Source organism: Siphateles boraxobius, unplaced genomic scaffold (assembly GCF_051911475.1).
Source record: "Siphateles boraxobius isolate OS27281-9 unplaced genomic scaffold, OSU_SipBor_1 187, whole genome shotgun sequence".
NCBI lineage: Eukaryota > Metazoa > Chordata > Actinopteri > Cypriniformes > Leuciscidae > Siphateles > Siphateles boraxobius.
The window spans coordinates 15,001-42,500 of record NW_027508796.1 but is presented as its reverse complement, the minus strand read 5'-3'; the positions used below and the strand labels follow the sequence as shown (position 1 = coordinate 42,500).

The 27,500-nt window shown below is 40.0% G+C and overlaps 1 protein-coding gene across 3 annotated transcripts in view; it reads right to left on the bottom strand.

Annotated features, from left to right (window-relative positions):
- tnxbb (tenascin XBb) overlaps nt 1-27,500 on the bottom strand; it is a 48,016-nt gene that overhangs the window by 5,516 nt on the left and 15,000 nt on the right. The window contains exons 5-14 of one of the 3 annotated variants that reach the window (XM_077233742.1): nt 17,736-17,885; nt 17,378-17,653; nt 13,869-16,061; nt 11,539-11,661; nt 10,570-10,713; nt 10,085-10,204; nt 9,781-9,927; nt 2,134-2,276; nt 1,927-2,050; nt 544-695 (exon numbers count right to left, since the gene is read on the bottom strand). In XM_077233742.1, the coding sequence (XP_077089857.1) occupies nt 544-695; nt 1,927-2,050; nt 2,134-2,276; nt 9,781-9,927; nt 10,085-10,204; nt 10,570-10,713; nt 11,539-11,661; nt 13,869-16,061; nt 17,378-17,653; nt 17,736-17,885 (3,572 nt within the window). Of the gene's footprint in view, nt 1-543; nt 696-1,926; nt 2,051-2,133; nt 2,277-9,780; nt 9,928-10,084; nt 10,205-10,569; nt 10,714-11,538; nt 11,662-13,868; nt 16,062-17,377; nt 17,654-17,735; nt 17,890-27,500 lie in introns of all 3 variants that reach the window. The other 2 variants (XM_077233743.1, XM_077233744.1) reach the window with 2 other exon arrangements.

The following is a 27,500-nucleotide window of genomic DNA, read 5'->3' as shown; positions in this document are numbered from 1 at the left end:
AATCCTCTCTTAAAACCTATTTTTTTTCTTTAGCTTTTAATTCATTGTGAGCTTCTGTCATGAATGTGTGGTTTGTCTTTGTTCTTTATCTTGTGTATTGTTCAGCACTTTGGTCAGCCCTGTTTGCTGTTTTTAAATGTGCTATATAAATAAATACAAACTTGAAACTTGAATAAACCCCCTTCGTGTGTGTGTGTGTGTCATCTCAGAATAAACCCCTTCAGGTGTGTGTGTGTGTGTGTTATCTCAGAATAAACCCCCTTCAGGTGTGTGTGTGTGTGTGTGTGTCATCTCAGAATAAACCCCTTCAGGTGTGTGTGTGTGTGTGTGTTATCTCAGAATAAATAAATAACAACCGGCTGGATGTACATTATCCCACATTTAAAACTGAGCGAGAGTCATCAAGTCATCCGTCCAGTCAAACACTACAGAGAAAGTGTGTGAAAAGATGAATTATTCTTAATAAGTGCTGAACTGCTTCCGCCTGTCCTCACTCCGGATCACCGAGTGTATCGCTATAGAGTCGCGGGATGAGCTTCGTACCGTCCAGCCGCCTCCGTCCGTCTCCATGTCACAATAAACCATCAGAGCCTTTCCCTCCCGGCCCTGCGGAAACACTTCCACGATCCCAGACTCCTGCTCTCCGTTCTGCTGCTCCTGGGAACAATCAGCGGGAAACGGGAACCGAAGATTCCCTGAGGAGAGAGAGAGAGAGAGAGAGAGAGACAGAGGAGAGAGAGAGGAGGGGGGGAGAGAGGGAGAGAGACAGAGAGAGAGAGACAGAGACAATATTTGGCAATATTGTAATATGTACAGTCATGCCAATAAAGCAAATTGAATTGAATTGAATTGACAGAGACAGAGGAGGGGGGGAGAGAGAGAGAGAGAGAGAGACAGAGGAGAGAGAGAGGAGGGGGGGGGGAGAGGGAGAGAGAGAGGAGGGGGGGGGGGAGAGGGAGAGAGGGAGAGAGAGAGGAGGGAGAGAGAGAGAGAGAGAGAAAGAGAGAGAGAGACAGGAGGGAGAGAGAGAAAGAGAGAGAGAGAGGAGGGAGAGAGAGAAAGAGAGAGAGAGAGAAAGAGAGAGAGAGACAGAGTGTCTACTAATACTCTACTAACACTCTAATGAGAGCTAGTAGACATGGAGGTGCAACGTTACTAATAGTAAAAAAAAAGGGACCATCAAAACAAAGTGAAACCAGATTTTTTCCTCAGAAGGAGAATGAATGCAGTGCATCTTATAATAATATTACCGTTTTTATTGTCATATATTGTCGTTGCTGCACAGACAAGCACTGAACACTAGCTCTCGGCGAGCTCTCGGCCCGCAGGACAGCGGTGTCACCCAAACATGTCACCGCTGTCTTATAAACACCTCAGGAACTGTGGACACTTGTGTAGAAGTTCAACATGATGATAAATGTGAGATGATCAATGTAACTCCACAACAACTACATAAATGTCTCCACTAACATTCAGAAACTCTTCCTGAGTCTCTCCGTAAGGCTGCACTCGCTACTGGTTATTCTGGGACCCTGGATGAGTGAGATTGGCCTGTTTTGTTATTGCCGGAGTTTCTGAAGCTCGTGTAAAGACTCCGCCCTCTTCTGAACGGAGGCGGAGCTGCAGCTCATTTGCATTTAAAGGGACACAAACAAAAACTGCATGTTTCGGCTCACACCCAAAAAGGGGCCAATTTTACAAGCTATAATAAATTATCTGGTATTTTGAGCTGGAATTTCACACACACATTCTGGGGACACCAGAGATGTTATTACATCTTGTGAAAAGGGACATAATATGTCACCTTTAAATAACATGCCTAACTAAAACACCAGGCCAGAAGAGCTTGTTTGCAGTGAACTGTTGTTGAAGATGTTCTCCACCCACACACACACACACACGCACACACACACACACACACAGTACCGGTGCTGAAGTCGGTGGAGACGGTTGTGGAGGAGCTCTCGGCCCGCAGGACAGCGGTGTATCGGGAGGACGGGATCAGCCGGCTCAGCTTCAGCTCCGTCACTGTGGGATCGACCATCACTTCCTGTGAGGAACACACACACACCATATTACCACCGCAGTATCGCTCACTCATCACTCACACTGATCACACGCTGGGTTTCTGACCTGGATCTCCTGGCCGTCTGTGAAGTACCTCAGCTTGTAACCAGTGATGGCGGATACAGGTGGTTTCCATGACAACAGTGCGGTGCGAGGTGTCACCTGACTGGCCTTCAGATCACGAGGACCTTCCACTGTTTTACCGGAATCTGCAAAATACAGAGGATTAACCTTCAACACAAACAGGTGCTGTTTCAATGAGAAGCGATGTTTAGAACTATATCTTTATCATTATAGTTAATGTCCTTGGAGTGAACGGGCCTTTAAAAAGCCCATTTTATGCCCTTTTAGTTGTGATGTTGTTTTCAGGCTCTACTAGAACAGGTTTTCCTGCTTGAATGTTGATTATTTTCCTCATATTCTCCATTGTTGCGGCTACTTTCTTCTCAGTCTGTCAGTAACGCTCTGTTTACTTCCTGTCTCTATGAAGCCCCTCCTCCTGAAAAGCACACTGTGCTCTGATCTGTCAGCTGGATCAGTGTGTTGTGATTGGTCGAGCACTTTGAGTGTGTTTGGGAAATGTCCCGCCCCTTACCATAACCACCAGTTTAACACACTACTAACTAACTCAACCAGGCCCCGCCTATTGTGACGTGTTCGTTCCCGGAAGAAACTCAAGATACAATGGAGGCGTTTCAGGAGTTCAGAGACATTGACACTGACATAGAGAAGAACTGGAGCTTTCTCATGATCAATCAGCGACAGTAAAGAAAGTTGAACATGTGAAACAGAAGAATCGGTCCTCTTTAATATGATTGTCTACAGCTGTGTGATCTTGAGCAGAACTGATGTTGTTCTCCCAGTGATAATCATTACTCGTTTTTCCACTGTCACTTCCGGGGCTTGATCGGGTCTCGTCAGGGCCAACGGCCAGGGTTTACTGGCCCGCCAAATACCTTGGTCTGAAGCGGGCCGGATCGGGCTTTAGGAGTTACGAACAGAGGAGTTTACCTGAGTCTGGAGATGGCAGCGCCACGGATGAGTCATATACCAGCTAACATCAGCATTAAAAACTTTCAACATCATTGAGCTCAAAACTCACTTTCAGACAGCAGCGAGTGTTTGAAATAACTTCTGTTAGTGATACGATGTGGATTCTGAACACCGTATAAGGCAGAAATATTTATATGAAATGCAGTAGACTATGTGCGCTAACCATTACTATAGCAAACACGGTTAATACGTCCGCTTGAAGAAAATAGGCAAATCATATAGGCGATCACAATCATGTTTTTATTTGATCTGTCAGTGCGCCTCGTCTCTTTATACCGTAGTGTCTGATAGCCATTCTCGAATGAATAAGTATGTGTGTCCTCTTTCTTTTGTGAAATAACGGTAAATCACTTTATTTCTGTGTGACTAATGTGCAATCTTGAAACAAACTTTTTCATTATGATCAATGTATCACTTTTAATTTTAAAACTGTGGTAAAACATTGATGCTTGGGTTTTAAATCTTTAAGTAAACAACAAAAATGCCAACAAAATAGTCGCTTTTATCTTGTTCGTTTTGCGATATCACTATTTTCAGATTTCTTTCTTTCTTATAGCTTTCTGATAAAACTTCCATTTGTCGGTTAAAGGATGTGTTTGTGTGTGACGTTGTTCCACAGAGAGGTGTGTTACGGGTGTGTTTTAGTGAAGCGCTGTGGAGCTCCAGGCCTAGTGTGGTTCTGGGCTCGGTGCTCCAGACCCAAGGCTATTAGCCCCGCCCACCCGTTTACAGCCGTGGCTCACACTAGCCCAACAGTGGAAACAAGGCTACTGATCCCTGTATCTCTGACCTATGGTACTGAAGGCAGCGGTGACCTCTGACCTGTGGTGACCTCTGACCTGTGATGACCTCTGACCTATGGTGCTGAAGGCAGTGGTGACCTCTGACCTGTGGTGACCTCTGACCTATGGTGCTGAAGGCAGCGGTGACCTCTGACCTGTGGTGCCCTCTGACCTATGGTGCTGAAGGCAGCGGTGACCTCTGACCTGTGGAGACCTCTGACCTGTGGTGACCTCTGACCTATGGTGCTGAAGGCAGCGGTGACCTCTGACCTGTGATGACCTCTGACCTATGGTGCTGAAGGCAGTGGGGACTTCTGACCTGTGGTGACCTCTGACCTATGGTGCTGAAGGCAGCGGTGACCTCTGACCTGTGGTGCCCTCTGACCTATGGTGCTGAAGGCAGCGGTGACCTCTGACCTGTGATGACCTCTGACCTATGGTGCTGAAGACAGTGGTGAACTCTGACCTGTGGTGCTGAAGGCAGGGGTGACCTCTGACCTGTGATGACCTCTGACCTATGGTGCTGAAGACAGTGGTGAACTCTGACCTGTGGTGCTGAAGGCAGGGGTGACCTCTGACTAAAACTACCGTCTGCTAGCGGCCTCGCGTCACCAAGGTCAGATAAATCCCATCACATAGAGGCTCTTTCACCTAGATATCATCATATAGAGACTGTGTCTGTTCCCGAATTTGGAAATCCAAAAAACTTCCAAACCGATCTAAGGTTAAAAATGTAATTGATATTAAACAAATAAAAAATAGATATAATACAGATGAACAAACAATAAAGCTTGGGTTGCTGAATATTCGATCCCTTACTTCAAAAGCGCTCATAGTTAATGATATGATTTCAGATTATAACCTAGATGTGCTGTGTATGACAGAAACCTGGCTAAAACCAGACGATTACATTACTTTAAATGAGTCCACCCCCCATGATTACTGTTATAAACATGAACCTCGTCTGAAAGGCAAAGGGGGAGGTGTTGCTGTAATTTATAGTAATATTTTCAAAACCACTAAAAAATCTAGTTTTAAATATACTTCTTTTGAAGTGTTGGTGCTTAATGTAAAAATATATAATGTAAACGATAAATCAAGTTTGAGGGCAACTGGAAGAAAACAAAACTAGAGGTATTTCGGATTTCATGGAAGGAGAGCTCTATTGCTTACAGAGAGACTTTAAAAGCTGCTAGATCTGCTTATTTTTCAACCCTATTAGAAGAAAATAAACATAATCCAAGGTATTGGTGGCTACACTAACGAAAAAGAAAGCTTCAAGCCCAGAAGTTTCCAAGAAACACAGCAGTAATGACTTTATGAACTTATTATGAATATTAGGGACAAAATTATAACTATGCAACCGTCTACTACAGCATCACATCAGGGAGTGCATTATAGTCTCCCTGAGGTAAAATTTGATTCATTTGTTGCCATAGGAGAGGAAGAATTTAGAACTTGTTAATTCATCTAATTCGACAACATGTATGTTAGACCCTATACCGACTAAACTACTGAAAGAGATGCTTCCAGAAGTCATAGATCCTCTTCTTAACATCATTAATTCATCTTTGTCTCTAGGACACGTACCAAAAACCTTTAAGCTGGCTATGATTAAACCGCTTGTTAAAAAAACGCAACTTGATCCTACAGAATTAGTCAATTACAGGCCGATCTCAAATCTACCTTTTCTATCAAAGATATTAGAAAAAGCGGTATCCTCACAACTGTGTTCCTTTCTTAAAAGAAATGGTATCTGTGAGGATTTCCAGTCAGGATTTAGACCGCACCATAGCACTGAGACAGCTCTCATTAAAGTCACAAATGATTTGCTCTTATCATCCGATCGTGGTTGTATCTCTCTATTAGTGTTACTTGATCTTAGTGCTGCATTTGACACCATTGACCACAACATTCTCTTAAATAGAGTAAAAAACTATGTTGGCATTAGTGGAATTGCATTAGCATGGTTTAAATCATATTTATCTGACCGCTATCAGTTTGTAGCAATAAATGAAGAGATGTCTTATCGATCAGAAGTTCAGTATGGCGTACCACAAGGCTCAGTGCTAGGACCGCTGCTGTTCACTCTGTACATGCTACCTTTAGGAGATATCATTAGGAAACATGGAATTAGCTTTCACTGTTATGCTGATGATACTCAGCTCTATATTTCTTCCAAACCTAACGAAACTCACCAATTCACAAAATTATCGGAATGCATAGTTAATATCAAAAATTGGATGACTAGTAATTTCCTACTACTAAATTCTGTAAAAAACAGAGATTCTAATTATTGGACAAAAAACTTCCACACTTAAAAAAAGCCTTTAAGTTTGCAGCACCTTCTGCATGGAACCTTCTTCAGAAATCGTTAAAAATTATTACTTTTATTTCTTATAGACAGTTTTTTTCAACTCTGAAGAATATGGAGCAGGTAAACATTGGTCAGTGTAATTGTTCATAAAATTGTATTAATTATTTTTTCAGCACAGGGGCTTTGTGATATATATGTATGTGTATTTGATGTGTTTTTATTTGTTTTTATATATGTTGAAATTTGTCCTTTATATTTTTTGCTGCATCTTGGCCAGGTCTCTCTTGTAAAAGAGATTTTTAATCTCAATGAGTTTTTACCTGGTTAAATAAAGGAAATAGAAACCTAGAATACCGTCTAACACTTGATGGCTGCTATGTTAAGTCTTCGTCGTCAGTTAGGAACCTGGGTGTGCTCTTTGATACCAATCTTTCATTTGAAAGTCATGTGTCTAGTGTCTGTAAAACCGCATTTTTCCATCTTAAAAATATATCTAAATTACGTCATATGCTCTCATTGACAAATGCGGAACAACTAGTTTATGCGTTCATGACATCAAGGCTAGATTATTGTAATGCTCTACTGGGTGGTTGCCCTGCACGCTTAATAAACAAACTACAGCTAGTTTAAAACGCAGAACCAGGAAGTACGACCATATTAGCCCGGTTCTGTCAACACTGCATTGGCTCCCTATTAAACATCGTATAAATTTTAAAATATTGCTGATTACTTACAAAGCACTAAATGGTTTAGCTCCCCAGTACTTGAGCGAGCTCTTAACGCATTATAGTCCTTCACGTCTATTGCGATCTCAAAACTCCGGCCAGTTGATAATACCTAGAATATATAAATCGACTGCTGGCGGTAGATCCTTTTCCTATTTAGCACCAAAACTTTGGAACAATCTTCCTAACATTGTCCGGGAAGCAGACACAGTCTGTCAGTTCAAAGCTAGACTAAAAACACATCTCTTTGACCTAGCATTCACATAACACTCTATAGCCTTCTATAATTCAATATTAGGCTGCTTAGATTAGGTCAGCCGGAACTGGGAACACTTCCCTTAAATCCTGATGTACTCGTTACATCATAAGAAGAATTGCATCTACGCTAATTTTAGTGTCTTTGTTTATCCCGAGGTTTTCCCGCAGCCTGCCGGATCCAGGCCGTTTCCAGATCTGACGAAGGACTTTCGCCTGGACCCGATGACAATGCAGTGCTGAAGTGCCAACTAGCCTCTCCCTATGGAGGATCCCTATACCACTCTACAGATAAAGCCTTGTGGAATTTTTCGGTTCGCGTACCTACCCAAAGTGATAAGATAAAATAAAATTCTGCATCAAAATTTATAGACAAGACAAATAGTTTGTTTAGGCATGGTTTGTAAGGAATTACAAACCTGCGCACATATATTCAAACGCACATAACTATAGAATCAATTCTTAATGCGCATGTCAAGTCAAGTCAAGTCATCCTCATTTATATAGCGCTTTTAACAATGTAGATTGTTTCAAAGCAGCTTTACAGAGATAAAGATATAATTTAAGGTAACAGAGATTGGTTTGGTTTTATAGTGGCTCTTGAAAAATGTTTTTTCCAGCTAAAGTTAGTTTTGATTGATTCACTTCCATCTAAATGATAGTTTGTTATTAAATTAGGGGCCGCTAAGACGACACCGTTCTCTCTAAACAGACTGTAAACGTGAACCTGTGATAGACGCTGATGGCGTTCACATGCGCATTAAGAATTGATTCTATAGTTATGTGCGTTTGAATATATGTGCGCAGGTTTATAATTTCTTACAAACCATGCCTAAACAAACTACTTGTCTATAAATTTTGATGCAGAATTTTTATTTTATCTTATCACTTTGGGTAGGTACGCGAACCGAAAAATTCCACAAGGCTTTATCTGTAGAGTGGTATAGGGATCCTCCATAGGGAGATGCTAGTTGGCACTTCAGCACTGCATTGTCATCGGGTCCAGGTGAAAGTCCTTCGTCAGATCTGGAAACGGCCTGGATCCGGCAGGCTGCGGGAAAACCTCGGGATAAACAAAGACACTAAAATTAGCGTAGATGCCATTCTTCTTATGATGTAACGAGTACATCAGGATTTGAGGGAAGTGTTCCCAGTTCCGGCTGATCTAATCTAAGCAGCCTAATATTGAATTATAGAAGGCTATAGAGTGTTATGTGAATGCTAGGTCAAAGAGATGTGTTTTTAGTCTAGCTTTGAACTGACAGACTGTGTCTGCTTCCCGGACAATGTTAGGAAGATTGTTCCAGAGTTTTGGTGCTAAATAGGAAAAGGATCTACCGCCAGCAGTCGATTTATATATTCTAGGTGTTATCAACTGGCCAGAACTTTGAGATCGCAATAGACGTAAAGGACTATAATGCGTTAAGAGCTCGCTCAAGTACTGGGGAGCTAAACCATTTAGTGCTTTGTAAGTAATCAGCAATATTTTAAAATTTATACGATGTTTAATAGGGAGCCAATGCAGTGTTGACAGAACCGGGCTAATATGGTCGTACTTCCTGGTTCTGGTAAGAACTCTAGCGGCTGCGTTTTGAACTAGCTGTAGTTTGTTTATTAAGCGTGCAGGGCAACCACCCAGTAGAGCATTACAATAATCTAGCCTTGATGTCATGAACGCATGAACTAGTTGTTCCGCATTTGTCAATGAGAGCATATGACGTAATTTAGATGTATTTTTAAGATGGAAAAATGTGGTTTTACAGACACTAAACACGTGACTTTCAAATGAAACGCCAAATGTGAACGCCATCAGCGTCTATCACAGGTTCACGTTTAAAGTCTGTTTAGAGAGAACGGTGTCGTCTTAGCGGCCCCTAATTTAATAACAAATGATCATTTAGACGGAAGTGAATCAATCAAAACTAAATTTAGCTGGAAATAACATTATTCAAGAACCACTATAAAACCAAACCAATCTCTGTTACCTTAAATTATATGTTTATCTCTGTAAAGCTGCTTTGAAACAATCTACATTGTTAAAAGCGCTATATAAATGAGGATGACTTGACTTGACCTGTGGTGACCTCTGACCTATGGTGCTGAAGGCAGTGGTGACTTCTGACCTGTGGTGACCTCTGACCTATGGTGCTGAAGGCAGCGGTGACCTCTGACCTGTGGTGACCTCTGACCTATGGTGCTGAAGGCAGTGGTGACTTCTGACCTGTGGTGACCTCTGACCTATGTTGCTGAAGGCAGAGGTGACCTCTGACCTGTGGTGACCTCTGACCTGTGGTGCTGAAGGCAGCAGTGACCTCTGACCTGTGGAGACCTTTGACCTGTGGTGACCTCTGACCTATTGTGCTGAAGGCAGTGGTGACCTCTGACCTGTGGTGCTGAGGGCAGAGGTGACCTTTGACCTGTGGTGACCTCTGACCTGTGGTGCTGAAGGCAGAGGTGACCTTTGACCTGTGGTGACCTCTGACCTGTGGTGCTGAAGGCAGAGGTGACCTTTGACCTGTGGTGACCTCTGACCTGTGGTGCTGAAGGCAGAGGTGACCTTTGACCTGTGGTGACCTCTGACCTGTGGTGCTGAAGCTTGCGGTGGCTCTGGAGCTGCTCAGATCTCTAAGTCGGCTCTGGATGGTTACGCTGTACCGGGTCGAGGATCTCAGCGCCTGCAGCTGCTCTTCTGCTGCGTTTCCGGACACTTCCATGGTTATTCCAGGGTCTGATGGAGGAGAAAACTGCAGGGTCATCTTTCAGCAATGCTGAAACGTGTGTCAGCGCTTTCTTTTCTGACAAACCATAAACCAGATTTATTTTCATCATCTTTCACCAGATCATTTAGAGGGTATATGCCGAGACAGTACAGATCTACAGTATACCTGCGTCTGAGCTGTACACGATGATGTAATGGTCGACGGTCGCCAGGGCGGGTCTCCATAGCAACAGCGCTTTACTGTCGGTGACGTTTATGACCCGCAGGTCTGTTGGAGGATCAGGCACTGAGGGAAACACATGCGTGCGAGATTACCAACACTCATCAAGGCAGTTATCCTGCTGTGACTTGAAGTTTGCTTTTGATCTGAGTGTCTGAATGGGGCAAAAACTTTCTATGAAATGTTTTTGATTATGTTAAGTACAATCCTGCAAACACACCAGTAAAAGTAGTCGTAAGCATACATACTAGAAAAGTTGAACAGTCGTTTAATGCTTTTAATCCAATTTTTTTTCTTGTTTTTTTTTTACTGTACAACATTTCAACCCACCAAATTAGTTTAGTTGGTGCCTTACATGGAATTGAAAACTTTCATTGATCAGTCTTAGATCGTATCCCCTGTGCGAGTGTTTCTGTAAAGATGAGACTCACGCGTGGTCACAGTGTCTGTGATGGAGTCGCTCTCGTCTTGTCCGAGCACTGACGTCACGCTGACCTCGTATGAGGAGCCGGGAGACACCGGAGCGAGATCCATGCGGAGCGTCTCTGAGTCCACACTGACAGAGACCGGCCCACCTGCCGTCACACACACACACACACACACACACACACACACACACACACACACACACACACACACACACACACACACACACACACACACACACACACACACACACACACACACACACACACACACACAAATATCTGACCATGAACAGGGTACTGATTACAGCCTCACATTTCTGCCAGCAGGGTTAGTAACAGCAGGAGCTTAAAGTCCCCCTGAAATCAAAAGAGATCATTCGTATTTTTTTGTGGAATGTATATATCGGTTCCTTGTAATCTTGAATCAGAATAACGTCCCTTCATCTGATGACGAGGGCGGGGCAACCTGTCACTCACATGAGATCCACCAATAGCAAACCACAACCATCCAATCATCCAATCAATTCCACAAGGACAAAAATCAAGCCCCGCCCACATTTAAAACATAATTGTGACTTTTTATCTTACAATTGCAAGTTTACTTTATTTCTCAGAATTACGAGATATAAAGTCAGAATTGCAAAATGTAAACTTGCAATTGTGAGATCTTAATTACATTTTTTGTTTTTTATTCTGTGGCGGAAACAAGCTTCCATAGATATATGGCTCAATATGAAAGAAAAAAAACAACCACAATTTTCCTTTCATGCTCACCATTTTATGAAATGTTAATCACCAAGCTCAAGAAGTCAAAATCAATATTATATGAGTTTTACAGTCTTACAATTTATTCAACCCAAAAGCATGCAATGATAGGACTGTGGGACACAAGCTGACAGTGAATGAATGCGACGTGTGTTTCTAATAGGAATTGAGCCTCTAATGCTCTTTTGAACCTGAGGTTTACGTTACCTTCTTGTACGTGAGTGTGTGTGATCTTGAATCCAGACACCTTGCTCTTGGGTTTGGCCCAGGACACGGTGAAAGAGCTGTCGGTCACATCGCTGAAGACCAAATCAGACGGCGGCTCCGGGCCTGAACCAACATTAAAAACAGGTCAGAATGAGAAAGAGACAGAGAGACGGAAGTTCCCAATAGAGAGTCCTCACAAAAAAGGTCAAGGATAAGGGAGAACAACAAATAAACCAGAGAAATTGAAAGGCAAGAAATGTGAGGTAAAAGATGTAAAGATGAAAACAAAACCAGAATAAAACATTGAGCTGTACTTGTTTACTTTTGCATTTCCATTACAATTGCATTCACAATTCTCTGATCTCTGTGAAAACCCTCATATAAGGCTGTCTACGTGTTATTTCAGGGACAACATGAGTGTATATATGTGCAGTCGAAACATATATACAGTATATAGGCCAAGGCCTATACAGAGTCCACAGAAACCTGGCTGTTAATGACGGACACGAGATCCTGCACAGAAAACACAAGCATGATATTATGATGTTGCTCATTTCAACCTGGAGAGGAGAAGAAAAATGCAAAGATGAAATGAGTGAGGAAGTGAAGGAAACATTGTGAACAGCCGTCAAGTCATTTCATTAAAAGAAGCACAGTTTGTGTTGTGTTGGCCAACATGAGCAGGTTACGTGAGACGAGACCGAGACTGATGACCACGGCCTTACCCTGATGAAGAACACATGAAGCTCTGACTGAATCTCAGCCTGGGTGAGAGAAGATCACAGCTAATGAATGTGTGTTTGTTATTAGATTACCGTCTGCAGAAAATCATTTCGACTGATCCCTCAGTTTGTAAAGATGAACAAATTCATATTTACAGTGGTGCTTTTCCCAAGGTTTAAAAGCAGAAATGTGAAGCTTGTGTTTTTGTTTGAGAGAACTGCCAATTCTGGTAGAAGAACTGAACAAAGCGATTGAAAGTTCAACCACGTTTGGAATAAAAATAGCACTCTTATGTGTGGATTTCACTCAAATCTAATGAAATCATCATGCAGGCTGTTTATATTGATTTTACATTGTTACACTGATTTTACAAAACATGTTTTTATTTCAGTTTGATGATTAATTCAGTTTGATTTGTCTTCATTTTTACAAACAGAAGGACAGGACAAGCTGAAATTATTTTGGTAATCAATAGCATGATGCTGTTTTTAACCCAGAGTTTGAACTAAATAAATTGTTGCATTAATCAATAGTGGCTCTCATATCCGAAAAAAAAGGATAAATTAAGAAAATTCCATGTTAAATGAATTCAACTTAGCACTGATACACTACGGCCGTAATATTTAAAGTGTATTTGTATAATCTGATGTTAATGTTAGTTATGAACAGTTAGTTATTACCAAATGAATGAGACAATGTTAAGGTGAAACTACTGAACAACTCTTTTTTGTTCTGTTGATATTCAAGACACACATTTGCCTGGAGAGACCGTGTGTGGACGGACATGCTGACACACATTACATTCTCGACTTCATTATTTAGCATGTTTGTTTCTTAACTCTTTCCCTGACAGAATTTATTTTTAAAAAAGTTGCCCTACAGCACGGCATTTTTTATCATTTTCACAGAACTTTAATGGCCCCAGAATATTTTGTTCAATGAATATCTGAAAAAACTAGCTTTATGCATTCTTTTTATCAACACTTGAATGTGGGTAATAAAAAGAGCAACATTTTGAACAAAAATGTTGTCAAAGTGTTCGCCCCGGATGGGATTCAGACCGATGATCAAACACAGACTGAGTCGATCGAGTCCATCAACACCTCAACTCTTCAGTCGTTAACTCTTCCTGGGTCAACATTTCATTCAGGAACATTATGCAGCTTTAAATTTATAGCTGTTTAATGTTTGATGATCTGTTGTTTTACATGTGTGTCAGCAACATGTGTTTTGATCCAGAGATTCTGTTCTCTTTCAGAAGATGTGATAGCGCCCCCTACCGTATAACAGTGGAAACACGGATAGCCAGAAAATTCAGTCGATGGCAGGGAAAGAGTTAATGTGCTGCTCAGTATGTCCACACACACTGTCCACAAAAGACCAAATGCACAGGGTTAGTACTGAGAACAAAGTGTTATACTGATACATTAATTAACATTTACCCACTGCATGAATTTTTATCAAATCTTTGCTTTGATTAAAAGCTCCTGATAGGCAAGAGTGTACCGTACACTTAACAACATGGAAAGCAACAGCGCTAAGTAGTAAAACTGAAGGTATCCACTACAGATTAAGGTTTAGCAGTGTTGGCTTCTGGTTTTGAGTACCTGTATGAATGATGAGGTTGTGAGTTTTGGAGCGGAACCCAGGACCCTTCCCGTAGATGGACACAGAGTACCGGGTCCGCGGGCTGAGATTGGTCATGTGGTGTGAGCGGGCCGATCCCGGGAGAACCGTAGTCATGTTTCCTACACTCTTCTTCATCTCTTCTTCATCACTCGGTACACTGGGTACGGGTTCATGGACTGCAGCTTTTCCTTTGCTCAAACTATTTATTTTGGCTGCTGTTGTCCCCTCATCAACTTCTTCTTCCTCGCCGTTTCTTTCATCACCCTCTTCACCTTTTTCCATCTCATCCTTTTCTTTGTTTTCTGGTCCGAGCTCAGTTTGAGTGATTATGAAATGTTTGAACTTTTCCTTCGGAGCAGCCCATGCCAGCTCAAACCCTGTGGACGTGGCGTTGTTGACACGCACATGCTCAACGGAGCCGTCTGATTCGCTCAACACATATTCCTGGGTCTCATTATCTGTTTCCAATAGATGGTCTGTGGAAAAAGAGCTATCAGAGTTTCCTTTTCCATACGGACTGATGTTTGGGCCCACTTGAGTGGTACCAATGTGTTTTATTTGGGAATGTGTGCCGGCGGCCCCGTTAGCCCTGTTGATTCCTGGATTTGGTCTAATCCGAACACTAGTGTTATTCTCTCTAGCCGAGGTTAAGGCAGGTTTCACAGGTCGGACAGGACTGAACTGACTGATGGTCCTGTTGTTCCTCATAATGGGTTTTGAAGGAAAAGCTCGTCTCATGGGTCCTCGGGAAGGGTGTTGAGGCGGCTCTAGAACGGGCCTTGTACGGTTCTGAAAGGGATTGGCATTGGGTCGACGGGGAAAGGAACCCCTAAAAGGCGTCCGACGAAACGGCATCACATCTGAGGCTGCAATGCCTGTGTTTTTTATTGCAGAGTCTTGTTTCGAGAGCAGTTTGACTGGTAATGGAGTTGTGTTCGGGAGTTCAGGAGTTGATTCCTGTATTTCTCTCGTGGCTGGAAATCTTGAATTTGACACTTTCGTCTCTACAAGGGCTTCTTTTGGAAAACCGGAGGCAATTGAACTAGGCCAAGATGGATGCACCTCTAAAGGTGATGAAGAGTACGTCGACCTAAAAAGTGTGTGTTTTGGCCTAGTTGGCGGTCTGGGAATGGACCGTGAAGAAGCCTGGAGAGTGTTTCTTCTCACTGCTCGTTCTGCCGTTGGCTGGTTTCTCGCTGTATGTGGTCGAGCTGACGTGGAGACGTGAGGAGATGTGCTGGTGAAGGACAGTGTCGTCTCAGGACATCTCGTTGAATAGGGAGTGGCATTTGCCTTCATTTCATCTGCCTCTTCATCACCTTCTTCTCGTTCCTTCACACTCCTCCTGGCCTCAGAAGTCTCCGCTTCAGGTTTAGTTTCGTCTATGTCATCGACTGCAGATCTGCCCGTCAGAAGCTTGTGTAAGAGCTCGTTTCCGTTTACATGGCCAACTATAATGCTCAGGTTTTTCGACAGCACATTGCCATCGGACATGTTCCCATGTATCCTCCTGTACCCGACCAAAACCTTCCGGACACATTTTGTCCCATTTATATAGGCTGTCAGGTTTTTTTCTGTTGTGATTGTCGGCTCTTCTGTTGTGAAAGGCAGTGGGGTGGATGTGTGTTTGTGAACCCTGGATCTCGGGGTCTCCACAGATTCCACTCTCAACATAGTTTTGATGTTTCCCTTCTGAGATCTTGTCTCTGTCATTGTCAGTTCCAATGGTTTGCCACCAGAAACAGGATAAGCCGAGTCGACATTCGGTCTCAGTGGAAACTGTGTTATTGACTGATTTGAAGAAGGCACAACAATTTCTCCTTTCACTCTAATCTGGGAGGAATTTAAATGTTTTACTCCTGGACTATAGGGTCTTCTTGTGATTTCTGGCTGTGTACCGGGTTTGGGAAGCATCCCATGCATTCTCACGGCCAGGGGTGTTTTTTGCCCTGGTCTAAGCAGTACGCCTGGTTTGCGTCTGCTGGTATTCCCTGTTCTTTCTGAAAGTTCAACCTTTCCTTTAGTCACCTGGCCGCTCAGCGCTTGCTTTCGCAGGAAGAGTGTTGTGTTTGTGAACCTCGGGGTCTTTTCTCTGTTGTTTCCAGGCTCCATGTCCACCTGCACGTTCCCCATCCTCATGGTCATCCTGGTTTCAGGCTCTGAGACATTCCCTAAAGGCACGAATCAAGTATAAAATGGATGCAAAATGAACTCTAATTAGCTCAGCTGCAAATGGGAATCCTGTTAATAGAAAGGTGGTGTTAATGCAACAGGTTAAGTCAGTTGTCCAAGCGATTCTGGCATTGGGTTTCCAGTCAATGCAGCATCAGGTCCGTTTTTAGTCCTATAGAAAACTGAGGAGGTTTTTATTTTCTGCAAGAAAGAAGAAAGGTAAAAGCTTCCTAAAGAAATAGAAAATGTGGCTTTGCTGGTTAGAGTGAAGATTGTGTGTGTCGTGGGAAACATTCTTCACAATAAAACAGAAGAGAAAATGATCCAGTCGAGCACATTCACACGAGGCTCTTCTCTTTAAAACAAAACTCTTCGCCTCGCCACAAATAAAACTTCATTCCAATAGCCTGGACATTCCCAGAGGGAGGTCACTGGTTTGTAAAGACTGACTGGTCTATACACGATCAGTGCGGGGTTCGTCTGAATTCACATCATCTGGTGGCTATAAATACGTTTCATTCTATGATGACTTTTCCTTGTACTTTCATTACCTGTTAGTCTTGCTGTGCCATTTACGCTTGACATGTAAAGGGGCCTGGATTCAAATCCTGACCAAATATCAGCGCTTTCATTAGTCGGTAAATACCAACATTTGATTCCCAATTTCTGAATTGACAGATACAACATCTGGTAAAAATATTAAAACAATGCAGACATACATTAACAAAGTATGTTCATAAGTGCCCAAGTTGTATGGTGTGCTTATGGAGTTCAAATTTAATTAATTTAGAAATCATATTTGTAGGCCCGTAGCTGTACAGATGACATACACTAGGCTATGTGATGTCATTGTGTGATGTCATGTGAAAATCGCATGACATCACACAATGAAATCACACAATGACATCACACTTTCCTTTCTGTTGCTGTTTTCCATCTGCCAATAACTAGTTTACAAATGAAGCACTGGTTACAGGGCAAACTAAACACCCATATCAGATGATCTGCTTTCTTCTTCTGCTGAACACATTGGTCACCAACAGAATTCCATTCCATTCCATCATTCCATTTCTACAAAAAGACCTTCTTAAAAGGATTTCAATGTCATTTACAGGAGAAGCACAATGACAGAGGATATTAAGTCTTGTTTTCTGAAAAGATTAGTTTGTGCTTACAACAAGAAGGTTTTGACCGTCCACAACTCGTTATACCTGCTCATGTTAAAGTCACACTGCCATGTTCCCCATCATTCTGTGAGCTGTTAATAAGAATGTATGTTCAGTTTCACGCTATAATTGATCGCCATGAGATTCACCTGGAGTGGCCTGTACGGTTGCTGGCCGGCTCTGAACACCGTCTCTCTCCGCCACTAATGAGACGTCATACAAGCGTCCCGGTTGCAAGCCCTGGATCTGGGCCGAATCCCTCTCCGGCGCCAGGATCATCTCCGGGAGTCTGCCGGATCCTTCTGTCTGATTGGCTGCAACGGAGAGGACGTACCTGTCAATCTCCCCCTGCGCCTTCTCCCATTGGACAACGACCGTTGTGGTGCTCGTCTTCACAACGCGCAAGTCTTTCGGCCCAGAGATCACTGTCCACAAATGAATAAACCACTAGTTAAAGACCTACTAGAAGAGCTGTGGCTCTATTCTGCTGTGTTTGCATTGACTCACATGTGGTGAACTGTGTTGTGCTCTCCGTTCCCATCATGCCATCTTTCTCTCCAGTAACACTGACCATGTATTCCTGACCGGCGGCCAGTCCAACCTGAGTATGTGTGTTCAGTCTTCCGCTGATCCGGGAGATTATTTTCTGATCCGTTTCTTTCTGTGGAGAGAGTAACTTGAGAATCAGGTCGTCCACATGAACAAGCCCAAACAAGCTGCAAAATATTAATTGCATTAATACTGATATTTGCAGTATGTTGTGTTCTTCAGCCTGTTGTTCATTTACTGCTGTGATACAAAGAAACTATAGACTGACTTCATTTATATTCTGTTTCAACACAAACATGAGAATTTGTAAGTATTGTATGAGTTTTACTGGATATATTTACTGGAGAAGCAAAATGACTGAAGATATTAAGTCTTGTTTTCTGAAAAATATGTTTCTGCTTAAAATAAGAACAAATACCTGTCAGTGGAGTCTATAATAATCTAGTTTTCCCTTTGAATGAAGTTTATTTTTCTGACTCCACTGACAGATATTAGTTCTTGTTTTAAGGACAAAATCACTTTCTTGATTCATATTACTATCTTAATATCTTCAATCATTCTGCTTCTCCAGTAAATGTATCTTGATTTAAGAATGTTTATTAGATTTTTGTGCTGAAAAACAAGACAGCAACACAGAGGAAAAACATTTTTTTTTTGCAGTGTATGAACAATGACAGTTTTTTCCACCATAAATAACGATTCCATCTGTAATTGACACAATCCCGTCTCAGAAAGTCACGGCTTAAGAAAGTAAAAAGCTTTCCTGTGGTAATTCCTGCTTGATTACGGAGTTCCTGAGTTACATTTCAGTGATATGCAGTGACATTAGCTAAAGGCAGCCAATATTTTACAGATTATTAATCCTAGAGTAATATTTAGCTCATATATTGGCAAAGCCTCTCTCCAGTTCTTTATTAGCCCTCAATTCAGTTTCAGTCCTTTTTGCCAGTTCGCTGGTGTTCTCCAGTTTTCTCTCTTATAATAACCGTAATTGGGTCGAGCTGAGAGCCAGTGTTGGTTATTATAGCCTGTGTTGGTTATTATATACTGTGTTGGTTATTATAGCCTGTGTTGGTTATTATAGTCTGTGTTGGTTATTATAGCCTGTGTTGGTTATTATAGCCTGTGTTGGTTATTATAGCCTGTGTTGGTTATTATAGCCTGTGATGGTTATTATAGCCTGTGTTGGTTATTATAGCCTGTGTTGGTTATTATAGACTGTGTTGGTTATTATAGTCTGTGTTGGTTATTATAGCCTGTGTTTGTTATTAAAGTCTGTGTTGGTTATTATAGCCTGTGTTGGTTATTATAGCATGTGTTGGTTATTAAAGTCTGTTTTGGTTATTATAGTCTGTGTTGGTTATTATAGACTGTGTTGGTTATTATAGCCTGTGTTGGTTATTATAGCCTGTGTTGGTTATTATAGCCTGTGTTGGTTATTATAGCCTGTGTTGGTTATTATAGCCTGTGTTGGTTATTATAGCCTGTGTTGGTTATTAAAGTCTGTGTTGGTTATTATAGCCTGTGTTGGTTATTATAGCATGTGTTGGTTATTATAGACTGTGTTGGTTATTAAAGTCTGTGTTGGTTATTATAGCCTGTGTTGGTTATTATAGCATGTGTTGGTTATTATAGCCTGTGTTGGTTATTAAAGTCTGTGTTGGTTATTATAGCCTGTGTTGGTTATTAAAGTCTGTGTTGGTTATTAAAGTCTGTGTTGGTTATTATAGCCTGTGTTGGTTATTATAGCCTGTGTTGGTTATTTTAGCATGTGTTGGTTATTATAGCCTGTGTTGGTTATTAAAGTCTGTGTTGGTTATTATAGCCTGTGTTGGTTATTTTAGCATGTGTTGGTTATTATAGCCTGTGTTGGTTATTAAAGTCTGTGTTGGTTATTATAGCCTGTGTTGGTTATTATAGCATGTGTTGGTTATTATAGACTGTGTTGGTTATTATAGACTGTGTTGGTTATTATAGCCTGTGTTTGTTATTATAGTCTGTGTTGGTTATTAAAGTCTGTGTTGGTTATTATAGCCTGTGTTGGTTATTATAGCCTGTGTTGGTTATTTTAGCATGTGTTGGTTATTATAGCCTGTGTTGGTTATTAAAGTCTGTGTTGGTTATTATAGCCTGTGTTGGTTATTTTAGCATGTGTTGGTTATTATAGCCTGTGTTGGTTATTAAAGTCTGTGTTGGTTATTATAGCCTGTGTTGGTTATTATAGCATGTGTTGGTTATTATAGACTGTGTTGGTTATTAAAGTCTGTGTTGGTTATTATAGCCTGTGTTGGTTATTATAGACTGTGTTGGTTATTATAGCCTGTGTTGGTTATTATAGCCTGTGTTGGTTATTATAGCCTGTGATGGTTATTATAGCCTGTGTTGGTTATTATAGCCTGTGTTGGTTATTATAGACTGTGTTGGTTATTATAGTCTGTGTTGGTTATTATAGCCTGTGTTGGTTATTATAGCCTGTGTTGGTTATTATAGACTGTGTTGGTTATTATAGCCTGTGTTGGTTATTATAGCCTGTGTTGGTTATTATAGACTGTGTTGGTTATTATAGCCTGTGTTGGTTATTATAGCCTGTGATGGTTATTATAGCCTGTGTTGGTTATTATAGCCTGTGTTGGTTATTATAGCCTGTGTTGGTTATTATAGACTGTGTTGGTTATTATAGCCTGTGTTGGTTATTATAGCCTGTGTTGGTTATTATAGCCTGTGATGATTATTATAGTCTGTGTTGGTTATTATAGCATGTGTTGGTTATTATAGCCTGTGTTGGTTATTAAAGTCTGTGTTGGTTATTATAGCCTGTGTTGGTTATTATAGCCTGTGTTGGTTATTATAGACTGTGTTGGTTATTATAGCCTGTGTTGGTTATTAAAGTCTGTGTTGGTTATTATAGCCTGTGTTGGTTATTATAGCCTGTGTTGGTTATTATAGACTGTGTTGGTTATTATAGCCTGTGTTGGTTATTATAGACTGTGTTGGTTATTATAGCCTGTGTTGGTTATTATAGCCTGTGTTGGTTATTATAGCCTGTTATGGTTATTATAGCCTGTGTTGGTTATTATAGCCTGTGTTGGTTATTATAGACTGTGTTGGTTATTATAGTCTGTGTTGGTTATTATAGCCTGTGTTTGTTATTAAAGTCTGTGTTGGTTATTATAGCCTGTGTTGGTTATTATAGCATGTGTTGGTTATTAAAGTCTGTTTTGGTTATTATAGTCTGTGTTGGTTATTATAGCCTGTGTTGGTTATTATAGCCTGTGTTGGTTATTATAGCCTGTGTTGGTTATTATAGCCTGTGTTGGTTATTATAGCCTGTGTTGGTTATTATAGCCTGTGTTGGTTATTATAGCCTGTGTTGGTTATTAAAGTCTGTGTTGGTTATTATAGCCTGTGTTGGTTATTATAGCATGTGTTGGTTATTATAGACTGTGTTGGTTATTAAAGTCTGTGTTGGTTATTATAGCCTGTGTTGGTTATTATAGCATGTGTTGGTTATTATAGCCTGTGTTGGTTATTAAAGTCTGTGTTGGTTATTATAGCCTGTGTTGGTTATTAAAGTCTGTGTTGGTTATTAAAGTCTGTGTTGGTTATTATAGCCTGTGTTGGTTATTAAAGTCTGTGTTGGTTATTATAGACTGTGTTGGTTATTATAGCCTGTGTTGGTTATTTTAGCATGTGTTGGTTATTATAGCCTGTGTTGGTTATTAAAGTCTGTGTTGGTTATTATAGCCTGTGTTGGTTATTATAGCATGTGTTGGTTATTATAGACTGTGTTGGTTATTATAGACTGTGTTGGTTATTATAGCATGTGTTGGTTATTAAAGTCTGTGTTGGTTATTATAGACTGTGTTGGTTATTATAGACTGTGTTGGTTATTATAGCCTGTGTTGGTTATTATAGCCTGTGTTGGTTATTAAAGTCTGTGTTGGTTATTATAGCCTGTGTTGGTTATTATAGCCTGTGTTGGTTATTATAGCCTGTGTTGGTTATTATAGCATGTGTTGGTTATTAAAGTCTGTGTTGGTTATTATAGCCTGTGTTGGTTATTATAGACTGTGTTGGTTATTATAGACTGTGTTGGTTATTATAGCCTGTGTTGGTTATTATAGCCTGTGTTGGTTATTATAGCCTGTGTTGGTTATTAAAGTCTGTGTTGGTTATTATAGCCTGTGTTGGTTATTATAGCCTGTGTTGGTTATTATAGCCTGTGTTGGTTATTATAGCCTGTGTTGGTTATTATAGCCTGTGTTGGTTATTAAAGTCTGTGTTGGTTATTATAGCCTGTGTTGGTTATTATAGCCTGTGTTGGTTATTATAGACTGTGTTGGTTATTATAGACTGTGTTGGTTATTATAGCCTGTGTTGGTTATTATAGACTGTGTTGGTTATTATAGACTGTGTTGGTTATTATAGCCTGTGTTGGTTATTATAGACTGTGTTGGTTATTATAGCCTGTGTTGGTTATTAAAGTCTGTGTTGGTTATTAAAGTCTGTGTTGGTTATTATAGCCTGTGTTGGTTATTATAGCCTGTGTTGGTTATTATAGACTGTGTTGGTTATTATAGACTGTGTTGGTTATTATAGTCTGTGTTGGTTATTAAAGTCTGTGTTGGTTATTATAGCCTGTGTTGGTTATTATAGCCTGTGTTGGTTATTATAGCCTGTGTTGGTTATTATAGCCTGTGTTGGTTATTATAGCCTGTGTTGGTTATTATAGCATGTGTTGGTTATTAAAGTCTGTGTTGGTTATTATAGCCTGTGTTGGTTATTATAGTCTGTGTTGGTTATTATAGTCTGTGTTGGTTATTATAGCCTGTGTTGGTTATTATAGCCTGTGTTGGTTATTAAAGTCTGTGTTGGTTATTATAGCCTGTGTTGGTTATTATAGCCTGTGTTGGTTATTATAGACTGTGTTGGTTATTATAGCCTGTGTTGGTTATTATAGCCTGTGTTGGTTATTATAGCCTGTGTTGGTTATTAAAGTCTGTGTTGGTTATTATAGCCTGTGTTGGTTATTATAGCCTGTGTTGGTTATTATAGACTGTGTTGGTTATTATAGCCTGTGTTGGTTATTATAGACTGTGTTGGTTATTATAGCCTGTGTTGGTTATTATAGTCTGTGTTGGTTATTATAGCCTGTGTTGGTTATTAAAGTCTGTGTTGGTTATTATAGCCTGTGTTGGTTATTATAGCCTGTGTTGGTTATTATAGCCTGTGTTGGTTATTATAGTCTGTGTTGGTTATTATAGACTGTGTTGGTTATTATAGCCTGTGTTGGTTATTATAGTCTGTGTTGGTTATTATAGCCTGTGTTGGTTATTATAGCCTGTGTTGGTTATTATAGCATGTGTTGGTTATTAAAGTCTGTGTTGGTTATTATAGCCTGTGTTGGTTATTATAGCCTGTGTTGGTTATTATAGCCTATGTTGGTTATTATAGTCTGTGTTGGTTATTATAGTCTGTGTTGGTTATTATAGCCTGTGTTGGTTATTATAGCCTGTGTTGGTTATTATAGCCTGTGTTGGTTATTATAGCATGTGTTGGTTATTAAAGTCTGTGTTGGTTATTATAGCCTGTGTTGGTTATTATAGCCTGTGTTGGTTATTATAGCATGTGTTGGTTATTAAAGTCTGTGTTGGTTATTATAGCCTGTGTTGGTTATTATAGCCTGTGTTGGTTATTATAGCCTATGTTGGTTATTATAGTCTGTGTTGGTTATTATAGCATGTGTTGGTTATTATAGTCTGTGTTGGTTATTATAGCCTGTGTTGGTTATTATAGCCTGTGTTGGTTATTATAGCCTGTGTTGGTTATTATAGCATGTGTTGGTTATTAAAGTCTGTGTTGGTTATTATAGCCTGTGTTGGTTATTATAGCCTGTGTTGGTTATTATAGCCTGTGTTGGTTATTATAGCCTGTGTTGGTTATTATAGCCTGTGTTGGTTATTATAGTCTGTGTTGGTTATTATAGTCTGTGTTGGTTATTATAGCCTGTGTTGGTTATTATAGCCTGTGTTGGTTATTATAGCCTGTGTTGGTTATTAAAGTCTGTGTTGGTTATTATAGTCTGTGTTGGTTATTATAGTCTGTGTTGGTTATTATAGCCTGTGTTGGTTATTATAGCCTGTGTTGGTTATTATAGCCTGTGTTGGTTATTAAAGTCTGTGTTGGTTATTATAGTCTGTGTTGGTTATTATAGACCGTGTTGGTTATTATAGCCTGTGTTGGTTATTATAGTCTGTGTTGGTTATTATAGTCTGTGTTGGTTATTATAGACTGTGTTGGTTATTATAGCCTGTGTTGGTTATTATAGACCGTGTTGGTTATTATAGCCTGTGTTGGTTATTAAAGTCTGTGTTGGTTATTATAGTCTGTGTTGGTTATTATAGTCTGTGTTGGTTATTATAGTCTGTGTTGGTTATTATAGACCGTGTTGGTTATTATAGCCTGTGTTGGTTATTATAGTCTGTGTTGGTTATTATAGTCTGTGTTGGTTATTATAGACTGTGTTGGTTATTATAGACCGTGTTGGTTATTATAGACTGTGTTGGTTATTATAGCCTGTGTTGGTTATTATAGCCTGTGTTGGTTATTATAGTCTGTGTTGGTTATTATAGACTGTGTTGGTTATTATAGTCTGTGTTGGTTATTATAGTCTGTGTTGGTTATTATAGACCGTGTTGGTTATTATAGCCTGTGTTGGTTATTATAGTCTGTGTTGGTTATTATAGTCTGTGTTGGTTATTATAGACTGTGTTGGTTATTATAGACCGTGTTGGTTATTATAGACTGTGTTGGTTATTATAGCCTGTGTTGGTTATTATAGCCTGTGTTGGTTATTATAGACCGTGTTGGTTATTATAGCCTGTGTTGGTTATTAAAGTCTGTGTTGGTTATTATAGTCTGTGTTGGTTATTATAGCCTGTGTTGGTTATTATAGCCTATGTTGGTTATTATAGTCTGTGTTGGTTATTATAGTCTGTGTTGGTTATTATAGCCTGTGTTGGTTATTATAGCCTGTGTTGGTTATTATAGCCTGTGTTGGTTATTAAAGTCTGTGTTGGTTATTATAGTCTGTGTTGGTTATTATAGTCTGTGTTGGTTATTATAGACCGTGTTGGTTATTATAGCCTGTGTTGGTTATTATAGTCTGTGTTGGTTATTATAGTCTGTGTTGGTTATTATAGACTGTGTTGGTTATTATAGCCTGTGTTGGTTATTATAGACCGTGTTGGTTATTATAGCCTGTGTTGGTTATTAAAGTCTGTGTTGGTTATTATAGTCTGTGTTGGTTATTATAGACTGTGTTGGTTATTATAGTCTGTGTTGGTTATTATAGTCTGTGTTGGTTATTATAGTCTGTGTTGGTTATTATAGACTGTGTTGGTTATTATTGTCTGTGTTGGTTATTATAGACTGTGTTGGTTATTATAGACAGTGTTGGTTATTATAGACTGTGTTGGTTATTATAGTCTGTGTTGGTTATTATAGACACTGTTGGTTATTATAGCCTGTGTTGGTTATTATAGTCTGTGTTGGTTATTATAGACTGTGTTGGTTATTATAGACTGTGTTGGTTATTATAGCCTGTGTTGGTTATTAAAGTCTGTGTTGGTTATTATAGTCTGTGTTGGTTATTATAGACTGTGTTGGTTATTGACCGTCGATGTTGTCCGGCAGCTGTTCTGTGATGTCATCTCTGTTTTTGACCATGTTTACGGTTCCCTAGCAACAAGCATCCCACATCTGTCTCTCTTTCTCTGTAACTTCTCATGGCTTTTTTCTTTCCCCGCATGAACTCTCTCTCTCTCTGCTCACTGTCATTTCCTCCTCTTTATTCCTCTGATACATCAGTCTAGTTCACTCCATCATTCTTACACCCTCCCATTCATGCTTTGTGTGGTAGAAATGTGTCTTTTCTGTACTTTTCATTGTCTTTTCAGTGTAACTGTTACTGAGCATTCTCAAACATCTGTTCTTTACAGTTTTCCCTTTGCTCTCTGTCTCTCTAGTATGTAATGTTATGACGACCAGTAAGCGAAGGCCAATAAACATCAGTTTTATTGTTGTAGGTGTGGTCACTGATCTGAGTTTGTTCGAGGAATCTGAGGATGTGAACGTTTCTCATAGTCCTGCTATGAGAATTAAACAAAGTGACTGCACTTTCTGAAAAATCACATTGTGAGTTTCACACAGACAGATAAATGTATAGAGGAGAACAAAAGTCTGAGAGCATCAATTAACGTATTTCCACATTTTATAATTAAATTCAAACTACATTATACTGTATGGGATCTGAGTGAAATATTAAATGTACATGAATCTGATAATTTCTTAGTATTTGCCTCAGTATACTGTAACTGTCACACTTTTGCTTTAATGAAACTTTCCAATGATAAGTGTGGCTAAATTGGCTGTTTGATTAGTGACCATGAAATAGTACAGGATCTCTAATCCCAAAAAAAGGTTACACTTTTTTCGATAGTCCACTTTAGATATTATACTAACTATAAGTAACTTTTTGACTACTAGCAACTAACTGTAATTAGAGTATTAGTAGGCTGTAGTAGACTTTCAGTAGACTGTTAGGTTATGTCTAGGTGTTAGGGTTCGGGTTAGGAGAATAAGTTGACTTGAAGTTGCCAAGTTACTTATAGTCTGTAGAATATCTGTTGGGGGACCAACACAATAAAGAGTTAGCAGACCCTATTAAGCAGACAGTCTACTAATACTCTAATGATAGTTAGTTGACATGTAGCTCCAAAGTTAGGGTAAATAAAGTGTTACCCAAAAAAATTCTGTATTTTCCAGGTTTAAATGATGTAACACAGACCAACCAACTTACTGACCAACCGACCAACCAACCAACTGACCGACCAATCAACTAACCAATTGACCGACCGACCGACCAACCAACCAACCACCCAACTAACTAACCAACTGAGAGACCAACCGACCGACCAACTAACCAACCAACTACCCAACTAACTAACCAACTGAGAGACCAACCGACCGACCAACTACCCAACCAACTACCCAACTAACTAACCAACTGAGAGACCAACCGACCAACTAACCAACCAACCACCCAACTAACTAACTAACTAACCAACTGAGAGACCGACCGACCAACTAACTATCCGACCGAACAACCGACCGACCAACTAACCGACCGACCAACTAACCGACTGACCAACTCCTTTACCAGTGTTATTAAATTATAAATGTATTTCAAGATTAACTTAAATTGAGTATTAAATAATAGCAAAGTACATCTAAATGTGAATACAGAGGAAATGAGCACAGGCTCATTTAATCATTCATTAATTAAATATCCATTATTAGCTGATATACTGTATATCCAATATCAAGTGATGCCAGAATATAAAAACATTTCTAATATCAGCCCATATGCAACACGATGCTGATGGAATCATCACAAACATCAGCAGTGAGTCTGTTTGATTACTAGGCTTGAAATCTTTAGAGCTGCGGATTAGACTGAATCGCTTCAAATGCGATTGCATGCAGAAATAAGAGTTCCAGCATGTTTTCAGCATATTTTTGCATTAACATCACAGTTTTCTCCTGAAGCTCTAGTGCTTACATCACCACAGCACAATTACTGACAGAAACAGGCCATCAAACTCAGCTGAAGCATCACTTCGAGACCTTTAGTGGGAATTACATATTATAACCAGCGCTCCT